At 39.3% G+C, this 19,126-nt stretch overlaps 1 protein-coding gene across 25 annotated transcripts in view; it reads left to right on the forward strand.

Annotated features, from left to right (window-relative positions):
- Window positions 1-3,425: 3,425 nt before the first annotated feature.
- Window positions 3,426-19,126, forward strand: part of KIF1B (kinesin family member 1B) — a 93,822-nt gene continuing 78,121 nt past the window's right edge. For 3 of the 25 annotated variants that reach the window (XM_049799252.1, XM_049801005.1, XM_049800131.1), the window contains exons 1-2: window positions 3,459-3,869; window positions 9,321-9,507. In XM_049799252.1, coding sequence (XP_049655209.1) covers window positions 9,402-9,507 — 106 coding nt within the window. In that variant the 5' untranslated portion in view covers window positions 3,459-3,869; window positions 9,321-9,401. Of the gene's footprint in view, window positions 3,870-9,320; window positions 9,508-19,126 lie in introns of all 25 variants that reach the window. The other 22 variants (XM_049803559.1, XM_049806136.1, XM_049801816.1 and 19 more) reach the window with 13 other exon arrangements.

Consider the following 19,126-nt stretch of genomic DNA (forward strand, 5'->3'; position numbering starts at 1 on the left):
CTGATTTCCTCCTTGTCTGTCAGGAGGAAATAGAAATATTTAAATTTGGTATAAGAGGTATTAATCAAGACAGTGCCCTTCAGAATCTGAATTTATATTTATTCTGCCATCGTATCAGACGTTGACCTGAGGAATATAAATAGCAAAGTGCATTACTGAACTCTTTTCTCTAATTATGGGATCCATGTATCACTTGAAAATGTATCAATGTAGATATTACAGAAGACATGAAGGCTAACATTAAGTGGCTAGAACAATTTTATCTGGAGAACTGAAATACTTGATACTAAAGACGTGAATTTAAACAAATGCTTTCCCAAATTCAGCATTCATGGGCAGAATAATGAAATGTATTTTAATACGAGTAACAGAAAGTGCCATTATATTGCTGTCTTCTCGGTACAAAAGTGAATCAAACCCCTGCCTTTCAGTGGATAGTGGACATTTGAGTAACTGAGGAAGGAAAGCTGAAGTTGGTATTGGATTAAGAATAAATCTCCCATAAAAGCATATCAATAGTGTGACCATTCTTAATTTAATTCATTTAATTCTACTTGCAGTTTTTTGTGATTTTTCCCTTTCCCCTACTACCATGTCATTTACCTTTTTCAGTCCAACTGTAACCTTACTAGGATACAGAGACTTTATATTAAGAGAGCACAGAAACTATTAATTGATCAAATTACCTTTGACATTTACATGCATCTGTAGAATCTGAAAAGCTTTGAGCTATGAATTGCTCATCCCAGGAATGGCTAACTTATATAAACATTGCGAAATACGCTTTTCTTATAAAATTTGAAGTTACAAGATTGTATCACTGGTCTCTACTTACCCTCTAGCTACGTGACTAGAGAAATTACTAGGGCAAGTTCTGATGTTACAGCAATACAATTCAGTACAATTGATTCCAATATATCACAATTTACACTTATGTAATAGCACAATTTACATCTCTGTCAACTGTTCCCTGCTGGCAGCAAGGACAGACCGATGCTGTTAATAGCAGGATGACAATGCTGCTTTAGCCAGCAACAGATAGACTCTAACAATCCCCAGGAGCATTGCACTACAAAGTAGCTGTCTTCATTATCACTTAGCTTAACCTACCCTCTTTACTGTATTCAAACAGGCTTCCCAATTTGAGTAACCAAGTATATATGTCTGTACTAATAAATGCAAGAATTTTTTCACAGTACTACTTGCTGTCATTTGTCTGGTACAATAATGCTCAAGAACACTTTTCTTTGTGCTGGGCGCCTTCAATATGTGAGTATTTTCTTGAATGTCTAAATTCTAGTTTTAAACAAACACGCTTGCAGGGAATTGGATCTGTTTCTGCTGTTTTGTAGGCTGATATCATATTGGTCAGAAATGTATAAAAGGAGTAAGAATGGTCCCTTTCCTACAAGGGAATGGACACAATTTTTAAAATGGGATTCACAGGTAGAATATTGCAGTAGCATTCCACTTAAGTACATTTTTCAGTAAGTTAATTCTAAATTACCCAAGGAGACCTGACTTTCAAAAATGATATGGAGAAGGCTAGTCTAATTTCTAATTAAATTGAGATATAATTCTATGTGTTCTACAATTAAAAAGGCGTTACAACCAACTAGCTGAGGATTGCCTTACCTCCATATTTGGATATTTGAGCAGGAATTTTCCTTATCTCCTTTTGCAGTGAGTGACGTCCCAGATGCTATACAGCACCTGCCATCTGCCCTTTACTCTTTTCTTTCTCAACATCTAACTACACTTTTTCTGAACATTTCTAGCAGATTTTTCAAGGTTCTGTAAGCAAGCAACCGAACTAACATACTGGAACTATTCCATGTGAGCACTCTGTAAACTTATATCTAAGACAGTGATGCAGGAACTACTGTTCCTAAGAGACGCTACACAAACTTTGCTGAAGTAAAATTAATCATGTTGGCTATTACCATGAAGGACAGCACACCTCCGGTATCCAGACAGTTTGCAGAGGATTTCAAAAACAGGTTTTGGTTTTTGAGTTGGTTTTTGGTGGGGGCGGTTGTTTTTTGGGTTTTGTTTGGTTTTTTTTTCCCCAGAGAAATTACAGCTGACCTAATTCTGCATGGCCCTAGAAGTCAGCACTAAAACCACCGCTAATGATTTAAATGGGTCTTGGCAATAGAAGTCTTCCACAGTTCAAATAATGGTATTTTCTAGGACGTGTGGAAGCCACCTATTTTTGCTTTGCTGGTTCTGTGGCAGTATTTCCCTACCAACCACTGTTCAGCTATGTGGGGTTAGGCTTTTGCATTCACAGGCGTAACTGCAAATGCTCTCCACAGACAATGAGATTGGCAGTGGTGAAAAGTCATTTTTCGCCAAAAGTAACAAGCAACTCCTCCCAAAACCCTGAGACTGATGGGGAACACAAGAGACACAGTGAAGATCAATGTAGTCAATAGCTAGGGGCCTGTGAACAAAAATAAACCTCATTCTGAAACTAGAGATCTCAGGTCCCAAATGTTCTCAACAGCTTAAATCCAATTCATACGTGATGGTGTGTGTATGGAAGACAGCTACGTAAGGTACTTTATGGAATATTACTTTAAAATGCTTATAAGCTTATATACAAGCCTATTTCTAACATTAGTAATGATCAAAGCGCTAATGGAAATGAGGAACTTGACAGCTGAAGTTATTGCCGCACAAAAAAATTTTTACTATGAGAATATGCGTGAAATTATTTAAACTACACAATCTAATACAACACCATTGACTTAAACAATTTAATCACCTACATAAAGATACATGATGAAAGCTACAAAAAATAATTTAGGCTGCTCAAAGAATATTTGGGGGGTGGGGGGGGGAGGGAAAATTAATCTCTTCCCTCTGAACTACCATCGTTAGGCCTCGTTTAGGACTCAAAATCCTACTGAATCCCACCGAAGCCGGCTGGGACTTGGCGAATTCGTTACTTCAGCCACCGTTTTTCGGCAGGCAGGCACGCCGACGCGCTCACGGGCCCCTGGAGTTGGGGGCGTCGAGCAGCCGCATACGTTAAAAGGCTATTTTTAGTCACAAGTGCCCGATTTCTGCTCACGTCTTTGGCAACGACACCGCCGCTCTCAGGCCCGCAGGCAAGGCCGCCTCAGCCTGGGGGGGCGCGCACGCACACACACAGGCAGAGCACGGAGGGACGGTGATATTGACAAGGGTGTCCTCGCGCCGCTCGCTATAGGTTGAAAGAGGGACGACACGGATTCCGCCCCGAGTTCTGATTGGCTGGCAATGGAGAAGAACCGAATCCCCGTGTCCCTGGGGCTCGGCGGAGGGATTGACTCAGAGGGTGGAGTGGAGCTCGTCATTGCGGTTGGACATTCCCGAGCTGTGATTGCTGCACGGCAGTGTCAGCCTGCGATTGGCACGGCGAGAGGCGGGCACGCGCCGAGTTCTCCGCCTGGCGATTGGTGGGCTGCAGGGAGGAGGGAGCAGCGGCGAGCGGCTATTGGCGGGACCGACGTTCCTCCCCCTGCAGAGGCGGGTTCGGGCGCGGAGCCCCGCGATCCTGTCAGTGTGGGAGCGGCGCTGTGGGGAGCGCGTCGCTGCGTTCCTTCTTCCCGGCGCGGCCTTTCTCTTTCCTCCCTCCCCTTTTCTCCCCTCCCTCCTCCTTCCCTCCCTCCCTCACCCTTCCCGCTTCCTTCCTGGTGGCGGGGTGGGGGGGTCTCCCGGCCTCGGTGGAGGCGGCGAAGCGTGATGGGGATGGCCGGACTCTTCTCTTTCCTCCGCCCCGCGCTGCTCTGCTTCGCCGGCCCCACCGCCTTCCCCAGCTGCTGACAGCGCCGGCGGCCCCGCGCTGCCCGCGTCCTGCGGATACCCACTCCCGTCCCCAGGTGAGGGGTGGCTTACGCCGACGGAGCTCGGTCCGACGGTCGCTGGCGGCGGTTTGTCAGGGGAGCGGGGGGGGGAGGCGAGGAGGGGAACGGCTTGGTGGGGGGGCGGGGTGGATGCCGTAATGCGGTGGGGGAGGCGGGGGTTGCTGGTGTACGCAGCTGTTCGGGAGGGGGAACGGGGGGGGCTCCACGGGTGGGATGGGGCCTGGGAAGTGGAGGGGAGGCGGGGTGGGAACGGCGGGGAGCGTTGGCAGGTCAGGGTGCCCCGGAGCTGTCAGGGCAGCGGCACAAGGGCGTGGGGCCCGGACTCGGCCTTTCGTCGCCTGCATCTGCCTGATGCATATAGTTGTCCCCTGGGACGCTTCCTTCCCCTTTCCCCCAGGCGCTCCGAGCCATGGCGGTGCGGCTGCTTCCCGTCCTTTCCCTCGTCTCAATCCCGTCCGCTGTGTGGGTCGCGAATATCGCCGCGTTTCGCCGTCCTTTTTCTCCTTTCTAGCTCAGATGAGGCGGAGGCGATAATTGCTCGTTCAGGAGGGAGGCGTAGTCCCTCACCCAGCTGGAAGATGCAAGAATGTAAAAGGATTGTGGTTTTCAGGGTGGGTTTTGTGGACCTGTAGTTGGTGGCTCTGTCCCTGGATTCCGTACAGCACAATTACTGAGGCAGCCATATTGGGATGATGATCTGACAATCCTCTGAGCTAAGTCAGGAGGCAGGCGTCAGGAGACAGGATGACAGGCCCGGTAGTTTTGGGGTCACTGGCAGAATATGGGTATTAAACTGACGTTGCAAAACTAGAATTCACCAGAAGCAGATGGTGAATTTGTTCTTTGAAATGTAGAATAGGTTCATACCAAATTTTAAAGTGTATTTCTCTTCACTTCCAGCTTTTTCTTAGCTCAGTTCTTTTTGTTATTGCACAATCCAGTACCGTGATGTGTTGATAAATAGCCGTATGTTTATATGATCAGATTTTCAGTGCATCACCAAGTTCTGCACCACTGTTTTATCTGGCATCTTCACTTGTACAAAGATAGCAAGTTGTAGTGTATGAGTTCAGCTGATATATGAGACTGTCATCACTACCTTATCCTTAGTGGAGGACCTAAAATTGGATTTGCTGTGGTCCTCTTGTTCATAAACCCCTGCTGCTCTGAACAGCTGCTTTGCTAACTTTCCACATACTAATCTCTATCCTTGTTTGTTTTTTTTCTTTAGATCTGTTGTACTCGTTAAGATACAAGCAATTTTTTTAATTTAAAAGTTAGTACATTCTCTGGTAGGCATACCTGTGCAAATATGACACAATAGGTGGCTATGTTAAATAAAAGTGATGCTTCTTCATTTGTGATGTGTGGTGTTTCAGGTTTTTTTTATTTGAATGTAGAGATACAGATTCTGAACACTGTTTTTGCAACCACTTTGAACTTGTCGCAAACTTCTCTGAATATATAAATAATAATTTGACTCTAAATCCCTACTGTGCTTGTAATTTTATTTCAGAAAAATAGCAATACGTTCTGTATTTTGACATTGCATAAAAACTCGTTTGCCAAAACTTTCAAGTACGTCCAAGGATGCAAGTCTTAATGAACAGCTTGTAACTTTAAACATTTGTGTGAAAGTCCAAATCTAGTTACAAGTGCTTTGAGACCACGAAGGGTGGTGGACCAACATCATTGGGTTTGTAAGCTTGAATAACAGAAAACAGACAAGATGTTTAGATGGTTTGTTTAATGACACACCTTGATATTAAAGGGTCACTGTGTGACTTACAGGGTGGATGGTGGATATCTCTTAATAATAGTTTAAGATAAGTGTAAAATTAATATGTAGGATTCGCTTTTGTGCTGATGGAGCTTTCTAAACAACTCAAATACTATCTACCACCTGTTTTAGAGCCAGTAGTATATCATGTCAAAGACTCAAGCATGCAGTTCCCTTCTTTACTTGGTTCCTGATTGGATTCATACAGACTGAGCGTTAAAAGATACACAGCTAGTAGAAACTCTTTCCAAGGCATTAGGAGAATGATTCATTCTGGCATGGATGGCAGCCTTCTAAGGCTATAATGAACATAAAAAAAAGAAGCTTTCTTTTATAAAGATTGCTCTTGAAAATCTGCACCACAGACTGTATTGCACATTTTGTTTTACTCTGTTGCAAGTTACGTCTCCTATTGCCACTCTGTAGACAGCGTTTTGTAGTAGTGATACTACTAGGAAATGTGAACCCTGAAAAACGAGTTGCAATTTATTATCTGTGATGCTATGCAACTTGGTCTTATTTTGCCTTGTTTTATCATTCTGGATGATGAGGGCAATAGTGCCTTTAAAAAAATGTTACAACCAGTTAAAGTTGCTGATAAGTGGAAAAAACCACTCAAAACCCCAACAACTTAAGTTTATGGGAAGCTTAGAAAAATATATAATTTTTGGTTAATTTTCTTATTAATGAAGATTAAGCCTTGCATAATGAGGTGGTGTTCAAAACATCTGAAGTCCATGTGCATCTAGAAGTAGGCATTTTGCATATGTCAGCTATGAAAAATAGCAGAGTTGAGAATGAATGAGAATGAAAATTATACCACATTTAATTTTCTGTGAGCACAAAAGTTAGGGTTGGGAAAAGTTGGTAATTACAAAAGTCTAGCAGTTAAATTTTTATGCTGTTGTAGGTGATTTTGTGACCTGTTCTGTAAGAACTTCTTCACAGCTATGTTTCAAACAAGGCTATCATCTAGCTAGTGCATATGGAGTCTCTGGCAGCGTGCTTTTCATACTTTGTTATTGTGAATATGGTGTTCATGGGTACTCAAGAATTTTTTTTTTTTTTCAAAGTAGATGATTCTTTCACTCCATCTTCTGCTTGCCAATTTCCTAGATATACTAGTTATCTGCAGAAATTAATGTAGTATTCTGGGAGGTATTTCTATGAAAACAACAGAAAAAAATTTTTGTGGGACTCTTCAGTAAGAAGAGTAAGTAAGAGAAAATAAGCTCCCTACTTTTCATAAATAAGATTATAAGAACACATTGGTTGTATTTTTGTTTTCTTAAAAAAAAAATAAATCCTTTTCATTAATGGCCTTACCTTTAATCATTGGCCCTTGTGGGATGTTGACAAAATTATGGTTTTCCCATTAATATGGATAGATGGGGAAAAGAAAGATGAGAACCACTAAGCCACTGTCAGGTAGAGTTTCTGTGATGTGCTGCACCCTATGAAAATTCCACTGACTCATCTTTTTCTGCAATCTGACAAAGTAAACTGTGTCAGTACAAACTTAGTAATAACAGAGATTTTGCACTTGATAGATTTCTTAAATTGTATCTCAGAAACAATGCTTAGTGGCCATGTACGGTAACATTCCTGTTTTCTAGCAGCTATATTCAGGGTCAGTTGAATAATACTACTGGGATGTATCAGGATTAGTCTTGTCACTTAGCTTTCATGTGAGGGCACCGGTACTTACGCAAGGGTCAAGGTAAGAAAGGAGAGCAAAAATTCCATGTAGTAGATACTTAGGAAGAAGGTTTGTAATGAAGCTACATGTTTGGTACACTTTATTATACAAAAAAGTAGGCACCTCTGAAGAAAAGTAAATAAAGCAGTCCTCAAACAACCCAGATTCTCTTTTAAACTTTGAATATCATGTGAATTCATTCCCATTACTTCTTTACTCTATTCTTTGTTTAAGTTTTTAGTGAAACTTCCTAAAATTCTGTACTAACCTTAAGTTGACTGTGTGACTGTCTCGTGAATCATTATTTTACCAGTTTGCTGTACCACTGACATTGAAATTCAGTTGGCTTGTTCCTAAAGACATTCTTCTAGTCTGGTGAGATACCTCAGGTACCTGCTAAAATAAGGAATGCTTTAAATTACTTCTACTTAGTGGAGTAATTTAATTTCTGCCTTCACCATGTGATTGCATTAAAGAAGTAATGCAGTTTTATTAAAAACTTCTTGTACTGTGTGAAGATGTGTCATAACTTGAATTAAGCATGTTTAAGTGTTTTTTACCAGCTGTAGAACTTACTTCAGAGACGAAGTGCTTTTGCTTCAGATCTGCTAGTAAGTTTTGTACTTTTGTGGGACTGTGATTACAACGCTGAAATGAACATTTCATTGAATAGGTGGTGTACAGATAACCAGAAAAGAAGACATCAAGGGTTTTGGGTCATGCATGATGACTTGTGCAGGGTAGAGTTCTGCCCATGTAAACTCAGATTCAAGATAGAAATGACTGCATTGAGTCAGACCAAAGATTCACGTAGCCCTGAATCCTGTCTTCAGCAGTGGCCCTGTCAGGTATTTAGAATATAAGGATAAACTAACCATTTAATTACATTTTCTCAGTATAGTCTTCCTGGTTCTGAGAGTCTGTGCCATGGAGGCTTTCCTAGCCAAGGGTGGTTAGCTTTTTACTAGACCTTGATGGCTTTTTTTTTTTTAATCCATCTTACTGCTTTTTGAGTGTGTTTAACTTCAGTACTGACAGTATCTTGTGGCAATAAGTTAAACTGCTTAATCATAGACCAAGGGAAAAACTTTCTTCCAGTGGAAAAGGTTGGTCAAAGACAATACAGTTGAACCAATCTTTATTAACCCTGCATTTCAATTCTGTCTCGGACATGCCTTGACGTTTGGATTGTGGCTATCAGGGAGTTTCCTGCCAACTAAAGGGCTCCACCATTTGGATGCAGTAGGATTTGAACAGGTATTTTGATAATGAAGGTGAATTTACTGGTGAACATTTGCTAAAGATAGGTAGTAATATTTACCCTGAAGGCAATGATTTTTATTCTTCTTCCTTACAGAGTAGTGTGTCCTTTAATCACTAGATACACAAGTAGTCAATGAGTTTTTATTTCCTTTGAGAAGAGGACTTTCCCAGGACTGCAAAGGGTTCTTTAAGGTTGTTGGGTACACCCTTTTCTCTGGAATGGTGTGTATTGAAAGGCAGTGTGATACGGCCCATCACACTTGTGTTAGTTTTAATATTATTGCTAACGTGTTCTGGCAGCAAAGGTTGACAGCTGGAGAACCTAGATACATACGTATGTAGTATATGGTAGTTAGCTCATGCTGAAATCCAAGTAGCTGTATCTTTATTGCTAAAATTATCTTTGTTAGGTTAAGCCTAACACATGTTGCAACCAGATCTTCAGTTTGGTATTGGCATCCCCACTTTCTGGGAAGAAAACCAAGTAATGAAAACAAATACGTTTGTACTGTTCAAAAGAACTGCTTCAGATGAGAGAAACTTTTGACTAGGGAGACAGTGTACAGGTGCTGTTAAGTTCTGTCTTTGAAGTGACAGCTTTGGGGTGGGGGGGAGGGTGATTGCAAAGTAGAAATTGAAGTTACCAAATAACTTGAACCTCCCTTATTTTATGAACATCTTGAATACAATAGCTGTAAATCACTAATTGTATTTTTCTCTTTAGAAAGCATCAAGAAGAAGGATAACTTGAAACACTCTTGACCCCTTCACTTTCAATTTCTTGACTGCACAACAAGCAACCAGAATGTCGGGGGCTTCAGTGAAGGTGGCTGTTCGGGTCCGGCCCTTCAATTCCCGAGAAACCAGCAAAGAATCCAAATGTATCATCCAGATGCAAGGCAATTCAACCAGTAAGTTTGTTCTAATCTCGTAAGGGAGTCTTTCTTTTCTCCTCTCCCTTCCTACTTAATCCTCTCTTTTTTTGTCAGACTAAACTCTGTATGTTATATCATCTAGAATTACTCTCTTAGGAAGTCTTCTCTTCTGAGGTTGTCATTACAAACTAGATTGTCTCTGAATTTGACTAGAAAGTCAAAATCACGGGTATCTTGATTTTGAATGCAGTTGTTTATGGTGTTTGATTGTGCTGAGTTGAGAAATCTACAGAAAAATTAGAACACTGAAGTGAAAATCTTTTTGTTAACTTCAGTGTGTGGGATTACTGTGTGGACTGACAGATACAGGGATACGTTGCAGACCACCACATGATAATTGTTGTGGTATAACTCGCTGCTTGGGTCTGGTGCTTTAGTTCTTGGTGTGCTTATTCTGTGTGCCTTTGTTTAGGAGTCTAATTTGAGTGAGAAAGCTGAGGGGAAAAGGTTGTCAAGTTTTATGCTTTCCAGATTAGATGTCCAAATGATGGCAAAATAACAGACTACATAGTCATCTAAGTTTCTAACCGATTAGAAGTGTTAGGGTTCTTAAATAATTATTGTGGGTCTGATTTGGAGGAGGAGACTCTTCTATGGGAAACTGAATATGGGCACACCATTTATTGATTGATTTTTTTTTAAATTTTTTTAAATTATTTTTTTTTGTTACATGCTTCTTAAGGTCAAGGCAGTTTTAATACCATTTGCTGCAGTGTCATTGGTTGTGTAGACTAATAACTATACCTATACACTGCTGCTCTTATGGTAGTTTTTCATTGTTAGGTAATCGAGTAGAGTCATCTTGTCTGTAGCTGTAGGAAGTAACACTCCAAAAGCACTGAGTTACTTCACTGGGTGATTACTTGAGTATTTACTCATGTTTGTTAATACAAAGGAGGTTTCATACGGGCTCCTCCCTTTTTTTTAGCCAAGGTTGTACTTCAGCCTGCTTCTGCAATGGAATTTAAGTCCTGGTTGTGCTCACTTAAATTATATACAATGTTCATGTTTTCACTGGAAGAGAGGCATCACACAGAGAGCTTGTTTTTCAGCGCAGTAAATTCTTATCTTCAGACCTTATGTGGAATATTACTTGAAGAAACTTTTTTCTTAGTTGAGTTTCAAAATTTCCATTTAAAATGAGGGGAATGTTCAGGAGTCATCTCATGTAGAAACAGGTGCTTGTATCCCAATGATGCCTGCCAACTTTCAGACCAAACCAGTGCAGAATGGAAGAACTATAGACTCTATTAGATGGTATTTGTTATGGAAATGCCACCAAGCTCTGAACTACAGCAGCACCACTGGGTGCCACTGTGATAGGTTTTCTTGCTGCTGTCATGACATGACAGCTATAATTTTAGATGCCTAAGATTTTTCAACTCCAGGAACCTGTGGAAACAGCTTGTTTGTAGTACAATGACAAGGGTGATCAATCTAAGTTCGAAATGTGGTGTAGACAAAAGACACTGGTTCTGCTTCTGAACACTAGAGCTGCACTGCAAAGGCACTTAACGTTTTCAAGAAACTGTATTGGCTTTCAAGAGGAGAAAAATACTTCCTGATTTATCTAGTTGGAAATTGCTTTACAGCTTTTGCTATATTTTGTGCTCTGGAGATGTTCTAATCTGTAGCCTTCTATTTGAGTCCTGTGGCTCTGATACAAGATGTGTGATATGACAGATGGTCAAGTTTAAGTCATCAGGGGCCATTATAGACTGTGGGAAAGGAATCATCAGTTGCAATAGATGTTCTTACAGTCTGCGGGCTATTTTTTCCCTGTATTTCCCTCTTAGGGGAGAAATACAGAGGAAAGCAGTAGACAGAGGAGTAATTTTACTCATTGAATAGAAGAGGATCATATAATCAAGTATATGAATAAGGCATGGTTTGGTGGGGAAAAAAACCTGAACAGAAATCTTTTCTCCAAAGAATCTTCCTAACAAGTTGTCTGACACGTAACTTCAAGCTGAAATTCTTCTGGTGTGCTTTTAGGCTACATGTCAGATTTGGGGGCATAAGTACTGTTGCTGTTTCTGCCAAGGATTCTTTGTTCTTCATGATCCCTCAGGCTTTGCAGCCTCACAGTTATATTATTGAGCTCCTTATTATTAAGATCTGAACTTGTTGGCTAAAACCTGACTACAGAAAGTGACATTAATGTATCTGACTCTCACATCTGATGCAGCAATTTCAAAATAAAGGGAATTCAGTAGTAATTATAGCCTATGGAGTTCCTGTTTCATACCTTCAAATGTGCCAGTGGAAGGATCAAAGCTTAGATATCTTGCCTCTGAAAAGTCAAGTTGACAGGAGGCAAATCTGAGAGGCTGGTGATATCTTGGGTAGTGACTATTTTAAGCCTCCAAGACAGTTAAAGTTCCCTTATCTCGGAATTAAAGCCTAATGGACTGTTGTGATGAACAGGATAGACAGTGTGAAGTCTGGTAGCTAAGAAGGGATTTTGACTGTTGGTTGAATGCTAATTCTTTATGTATTGATTGGCCAAGCTATTCTACGAATACTTTGTGTCCTGAGTTTAAACTTTGTCCAGGTCTCGTGTTTTGTAAATGTATTGGCTGATATAGGCAGAGGCTACGTTAGAGTGAAACTGAGGCTAAGTGCTTAGGATTATTTTAAGGAAAATGGTGTAGAGATATAGATAATGCAGTGTGTCATAGGTGTACTCCATTTATGTTTTTTTTTAAATGAATATCTGAAAAAAGGAGCATTTTTTGACATCCATAATGAAGTATGTTCCTGAAGTCAGAATGCCACCAGGGTTGTTGCCTGACACGCTGCTTTTGTTTGTCAGTTTTTGTGTGAATTTCGCTGTTTACAGCTTTTGGGACTGCCCATCATTCACGTTGGGCTTGCCAGCAAAACAAAACATCCTCCTGGGTTAGAAAGCTTGTTCTCAATTTTGTCACACAGTTTAACTTTGCCTTAGAAGCAAAACAAGTGTAGTTTTGTTGTGAACTTGAGGTCTTCTACAGAATTAAGTTGTTATCCTATCTGGCTTTTATGTTATTTCCTCATAGAAGATGAAGGCCTTTAGTCAAGATCCATAGTATATCTCCGTCTTTATAATGTCTCAATGTTTAAAAATGACAATGTAGCTGAATACAGTTCTGTATATGTCTTAACCTCAGGGAGTTTTTACAAAGGTCTTTAATGCACAACGTTAACAGAACTTACTGTGAGTACTTGGGACTTCTATTTTTCTGTCAGAAGAATGCAAAATATGTGAATTTTGAAATCGGTAATTGAAACGTATTGTCCTTTTTTTTTTTTTCCCCTTCTACTATGCTAAGATGATAAGACTAATTTTTTTTTTCCCCCTTTATGGTCAGAAAGCTATTGATCTGCAGTAATACAGTATCTTGCAGTTAAAGAATTGTCAGTCTTTGTTTTTAAAATATATGTTGCAAAATTGAAATTCTGCAGTCCCGCTGAAGTCACATGTGCTGACTGCATTAAAGGGCTGGTATTTTGGCAGAAGGCCTGTGCTACTCGGATCTTATCTAACTGCAGATGGTATCCATTTAAATGATATGGCCAAAAGTTCTTCACTGGAGATGGGAGAAGAGGGGGTAGGAGAATAGAAGATAATAGAGGAATTCTTAGACATGAGAAGTTAGAACCTGCAAAAGCCTACTACTTAAGTTAATTTGCGAATGCAAAATGCTTTCCAAAGAAGAGGTAATGTCACCATCAAATTACTAATTAAAAAACCCTACCAAAACAGTAACTGAGTGGGATTAGTTTAAGAAAAGATCATTGTTGTTTTTTATTATTATCAGTTAGAAATGATCTTAAGACACAAAATTTGTTTTCAAAAGCACCTGATGTGCAAGTGGATTCAATTGACCTAAATGTTTTGTTTTCATTTGGAGTTATGCTCTGAAGAGCATATCTATATTGTCCATTGTACAGAGGTCATTAGTAGAATGAAAGTATGCCTGTAAGTCTCATGTGTGCCTAGTCCTGAGTGGGTATGCACAGTATAGCTGTGTTTGTAGCATTGCCCAAAGTGTTGTTAGCCATGCTAGGGTTCCTGGTGAGAGAAGAGAAAAGTTAGTGGGCTCTGAGGACTTTTCATATTGACAATTAATTGCCTAGGGTGATCCCTCTGTTAGCAGTCCTTACTATCGGTTAGCTTGATGCTGCCTAGGATAGTCTTTGTTTCATATTCTGCTTATTACAGAATATTTTCAAGTGAAAGTTGGTATCAGTGGACTTTTAAGTTGCTTTTTGTGGTGGTGGTGGCTTATTGATAAAATCCAAGATAACACTGAAACAGACTGAAACTTCTGAAATAACACTTTTGTCTTTTCCTCTGAGATAACATTGTTTAACTTTGTCAGTCTTTACATAAATTTGAAAATTTATCTTTTTTTAAATTACTGGATAGGTGGTTTATCGTGCTGCAAACTCAAAAGCAGCTTTTTGAAATGAGTAATTAAAGAATAGATCATGGTTGTCAGCATATCTTGATTGAATTTGTTTTGTCTTTAACTCCTGCTTTTTCACATTTTTTTTTGTTTGGAATGATTTACACCAATGCATCTTAACCACAAAATATTAATTACTTCCTGTCCACTTCATTAATTACTGTTTTTGTGGTGAGTGGGAAAAAGATTCTGCTGTATAATACATGGGATAAAAGGTGAGCTATAGACCTAAGAGTATTTTGTGTGTCAGTAGTTCTTGTACTCATTCTTATATCAGCTTTTGAAATGTAACAAATATAAATAATGTTGGCAGCTGCTGCCTTGGATTATTGAAATTAAAAACTAAGCTATTCTGTGCCTAAAGACTTACATAGTGTTGTGTTTTTTCTGGGTTTTGTTTGTTTTTTTTTTTTTGTGGAAGTGATTTGATAATCCTGTCTGTAAATAATTAATGCATAAATAAAAACAAATGACAATGAAGCAGAGGTTCAAGCTAATAACTACAAGACAGCATTTAGATATTTATCACTAGAAAGAGTCCAGCTAGCTTGTTGTTCTAAAAAGCTAAATAAGTATGTAGAAAACTAAAGTAATGAAGCAGGGAAATAAGGGAGTATCCTACTTGGAATATGTCCTCTGCAATTGATGTTGCATTAATTGTGCACTAGATAAATGGAAATAGGTTTTAGCACCTTGTGGGTGCCATTGACAGAGTAACACAAAGTTCTCAAACTATAGTTCATCTGAGATTATTGTATATTCTGGTTTGCCATAAACCACGTTAGTGTAGAAATGCACCTGCACAGTCTAGATTATCTTGAAAGATACAAGTGCAACTGGATCTTCGGGTTAGGACTGAAAATTACCTGGTTTGGATTTTAACTCGGTAATAGTCTCTGTGGCTTCGTAATGTGGGTTCTTTTGTGGACTGCTTAAGGTATTGGATGTTTAATGAAAATAGGCACAGTGGAGCAGTCCCATCTGCCAGTAACAATAGTCACAGCTGCTGCTGTAGACATATGGCAGTTAGGTTCTCAAGCAGGCATCCTTGGCATCAGAAAAACTTCGTAAGACATTCTGGAGTTAACTTGTAGAGGTTGAGGAAAAAAAAGTGTTTTCTTCTGATGGTTGTTTGGGTTTTTTCCTCTCTAAGGTTTATAAACCTCTGGTCTAAAAAAAGTTAATAGAAAAACATCTAATTTGAGTTCCTTTTCTGTTTAGGTTTTTTCCTTAATTTCTTTTTTTTTCTTTTAAGATGTGTCCTGCTTTATGCAGTTGTTCTGGAGCAAAATAAAAATGGGTGAGAAAGCAGGACGAAACTTAAAAGGCTTTTGATTTATGGCATGTTTGTCTAAATTAGTGATATTTGAAATATAATACTAAAATTGCTGATATTTGAAAAATAATACAAAGTCAAAACTATTGAAAGGTTCATATAGCAAGGTAATTGGCCCATCAGTAATTCAGCCAGTACTTTATTGGTATACAATGACAGGAGATGTTGTTTAATTTTGCCTTTTTCATTGTTATGTAGCTCTAAAAATTAGTAACCTCTTTCAAAGAAACTTAATCCTAAAGGAGGGGGGTGATGGGGAAGTATGGCTTGCTGATCTTTTTCTCTCTGATCTAATTTTTAACTGTTTTCTTAATGAAAAGACACACTGAATGGTAAAGAAACCCCATTGTGTGTGCGTGCCTTCAGGACAATAAGAAGTTTGGGTGTTTTTTTTTTTTTTTTCTGCAGTACTATTCTGTAAGCATAGCTTGGATAGTTTCACAAAGGAACTTGTATAATTGAAATAATCTTTGGTCTAAATTACTGGTGAGAAAAGTCCATATAAGAAACTGGCTTCTATTTAGACTAGCACTGAGTACATGTAGATAGTAAAGTAATGGGAATTTATGTAGCATATGCTACATAGGTAGAAAATGCAAGCAAAAGAGTTCATTGTAGTTGTCTTACCTAATAATTTTTGATTTTTTTTTTCTCTTGACGATGCATTTTCAATGAAAGTATAGAATAGGTAGGAGGATTCATTCTTGTAGATAGATTTAAGTGTTGACTCTCAGTCTGTCTTCTGAAAATGAATAATTTAGGTATCTCAAAAATAAGCATACCTCGTTTCTGATGATTAGTACCTGCCAAAGAGCATTGGTTCTTAAAACATGTCTTGTGTAGTGTTTTTACCACATACAGCTTCGTTTTCTTTTTTTTTTCTTTTTTTTTTTTTTTTTTAAAGTGTTTCCAGTTTTTTTGCTTGTATCTTGCATGATGACGTTGTCTTGGGAAGATAAACAGCAGTGGAGGAAAGTCACTTAACCCTACCCTGATTTTCTGGTCTGTAAATCCTCGTAACTGTGGTTAAAACAAAATGAATACTTGTCCAATATGTTAATACTACACTGCATTCATGGTAGATGTGTTATCAAAACAGGTCATTTTATGGAAATATAAATCATGTGTCATATGGAGGATGTGTGAATTGTCAAACCAGTTCCCAATTCAGCCGTAACTGCAAGAAAGACAAGTCAAAGAAGTCACAATAGTAGAGGTTAACCAAGTTCTTCTAATGACTGTCCTGCTACCAGTTACAACATTTGTTGCAAGTCGTGTAACAGGCAAGAGAAGTCTTGAATGCAAGTTTGTGTCAAACAGAAAATGGAAGCAATTTTTATTCTCTTTAAAAAGTTGTTCCAGGAGTGGAGTTTGGTGGGGAGTGGTTCTTGCTTCTTCAGTTTTTTCCTAATAGTACTGGATCGTTCTAGGAGTGAGAGTCATAAAATGGTAACAGAGGTAATGCTGAATGCAGACAACAAGCAAAGACTCTACATAGGAACATTAGAACTCTCTGTGTTTTGCAGGGTTGGGGATTTCTGTTGCTTGTCCATAAGTCTGTCTTAATCACTGTCTCTGAATGCCCTACAGTATTGGCAGTTCATACGTTTTGTTAAGTCCTGAATATTTTTTTGGAGAAGAACAAAAACCTGGAATTTTTTTACATGCTGGTTTTTCTGTCTAAAGCCTTACTCATGATTGTATAAAAATAAATTGAGAAGTGTTAATTCTGCACACTTTAAAAAAAAAAAAAAAAGGAAAGAAAAAATCTATTTTGGAAGATGACTTCGGGGAGGTGGGAGAAGATGAACGTTTAATGATTTTTAAATGTTAGAGGTACAAATAATGGGCCTGGAGCAAGACCGTGGGATGGCTAGGATGTTCCAGCTCTTCTTAAATGCAGTTGGACTACATTTAAAAAACTGTTATGGAGTTAGTATAGAACTATAGTAGAGAGAGAGAATATTGCTAATGAAACCAGAACAGTTTTCTGTCAGTGGTTGTTGTAAACCATGTGAGATACTGCCCCTTCAGAATTAGTGCCCGCTGACACAGAACTAGAGCCTTAGAGATGATTCTTTTTATCAAATACTTAAATAATGTGCCACCTTTCGGTATGCAAGTATAAGTAAAGAAAATGCAAACTGTCAATGGGAACTACTTTAAGAATTGGATATTTTCACTACATGAATCCTCTAAGATATTGAGGCTGGCAGAACTGACTACCCAGGGTTCCAGCGCTACGTGATGTCCTCTTTATGTAGTGCTGGCATGTGTCTGAAGGTCAAAATGGCCTTTGGAGAAAGCCATTGGCTCTTGGAGATGTAATCAAGTAAAAGCAGAGGGTGAAAGGAGATATTGTTTTATCCGCCTTGAAGCAGAAAATGTGTAAGGAAAGAATTCACCTCAACTCCAAGTGCTTAGCCAACTACATACATAGACCTGACGTGCATCTTCTGCAGAAGGACATTTTCAGGTAATCAGTTGACAGTGGAAGTTTTGGAATGGTTTTGGTTCAGCTTTTCAGATAGGTAGAACAGTATGGTTCGACTAGCTCCCACTTGGTGCAAAGCCTGCTGGCATGCTGTTCTCCGAGAACACCAGCTGTAGAGATGGTATTTATAGCACTTGGATCTGTAAGAGCAGCTGAGGATGAGAGCGGCTTTCTAGCAGCTTCTGTGAGCAAGCATTTGCCTTGCTCTGGTGCTGTTGAGCCTAACTCCCTCCCCCATCCAACCTTTCTCCCAGTACAGGATTGAAATTCCACAGTGGGGAGAGAATCCGGTTGAATTCCAAATGAGCTGTTCTTAGCTTCTACTTGGTTTCCTTCCCTTTTAATGATTTGAAAAATGCAAACAATGCTTTGAAAAGCAAGCACTGCTTTACAAGCTGGAAGTGTCCATTTCCCTTCATTTATCTCTTATAATAACAACCCTGAAAGTCTGTCTTATAAAAACAGTATAGCCATATATCTGATTGCAACGTATGCCTAGGAAAGAAGCCGGTATTAAACGTGTCTTTGGGGTGTTACTCACGTTCCAACAAATAAAGAATGCCTGCTCCACCCTGCTCTCAGTAACGAACATGTTCTCATTGTTGTCATTCCAGTCTACAGATGGCGCAGATATATTTTCCAGACTCGTGCATTTTAAGAGACTATATTTAATGTTAATTTGGTCTTGTGGAGTCAGTTCTGAAAGCCCTAGATCTTTTATATTGGTTAAATTGATTATTGAGACATCATAAAATAAAACTATTGCTTATATTGATTCAAGTAGAGTTTGAAGAAGGCACAGAAATGAATTTGGTATTTGTTTCCCTGAATGTTACCCCTTCCAAAGGTCTGTCTAGACTAGCATGTCTTTTGAAAATTTCTGCCTATTCCTTTACCAATGATTAATGAGAACAAAAGTGAAGACAGGACAGTGCCTTTTATGCTGGCTGTTATCTCTTAGTATGTGTTGGCATTTGTTAGGAATGTGTGCTCTGTGTAGGCAACTGCTGCCACTAGGAGAATTGTTAAGGCTGGTGTGAAGCCTCTTTTGTGAGATGAAACCTAATTTTATTTCATATATAGAAATTCAAGAGGTTTTGTGCCTTCAGCATCTTCAGATGTGGTAGCAGTATGGGAATGGAAGATGTAGATGACAGAGCAGGCTGTATTGCACGAATGATGGAAGTTCAGTTTCTCCAGTTCCATACCTGACTTTCACCATTACTAGGTTTTATTTCTGATTGGGAATTGATAGTTTGTTTGGGGGGTTTGTGTTTTGGTTTTGGTGGGGTGGGTTTTTTTGTTGTTTGT

The sequence above is a fragment of the Accipiter gentilis genome, chromosome 1 (genome assembly GCF_929443795.1).
Source record: "Accipiter gentilis chromosome 1, bAccGen1.1, whole genome shotgun sequence".
NCBI classification, from domain to species: domain Eukaryota; kingdom Metazoa; phylum Chordata; class Aves; order Accipitriformes; family Accipitridae; genus Astur; species Astur gentilis.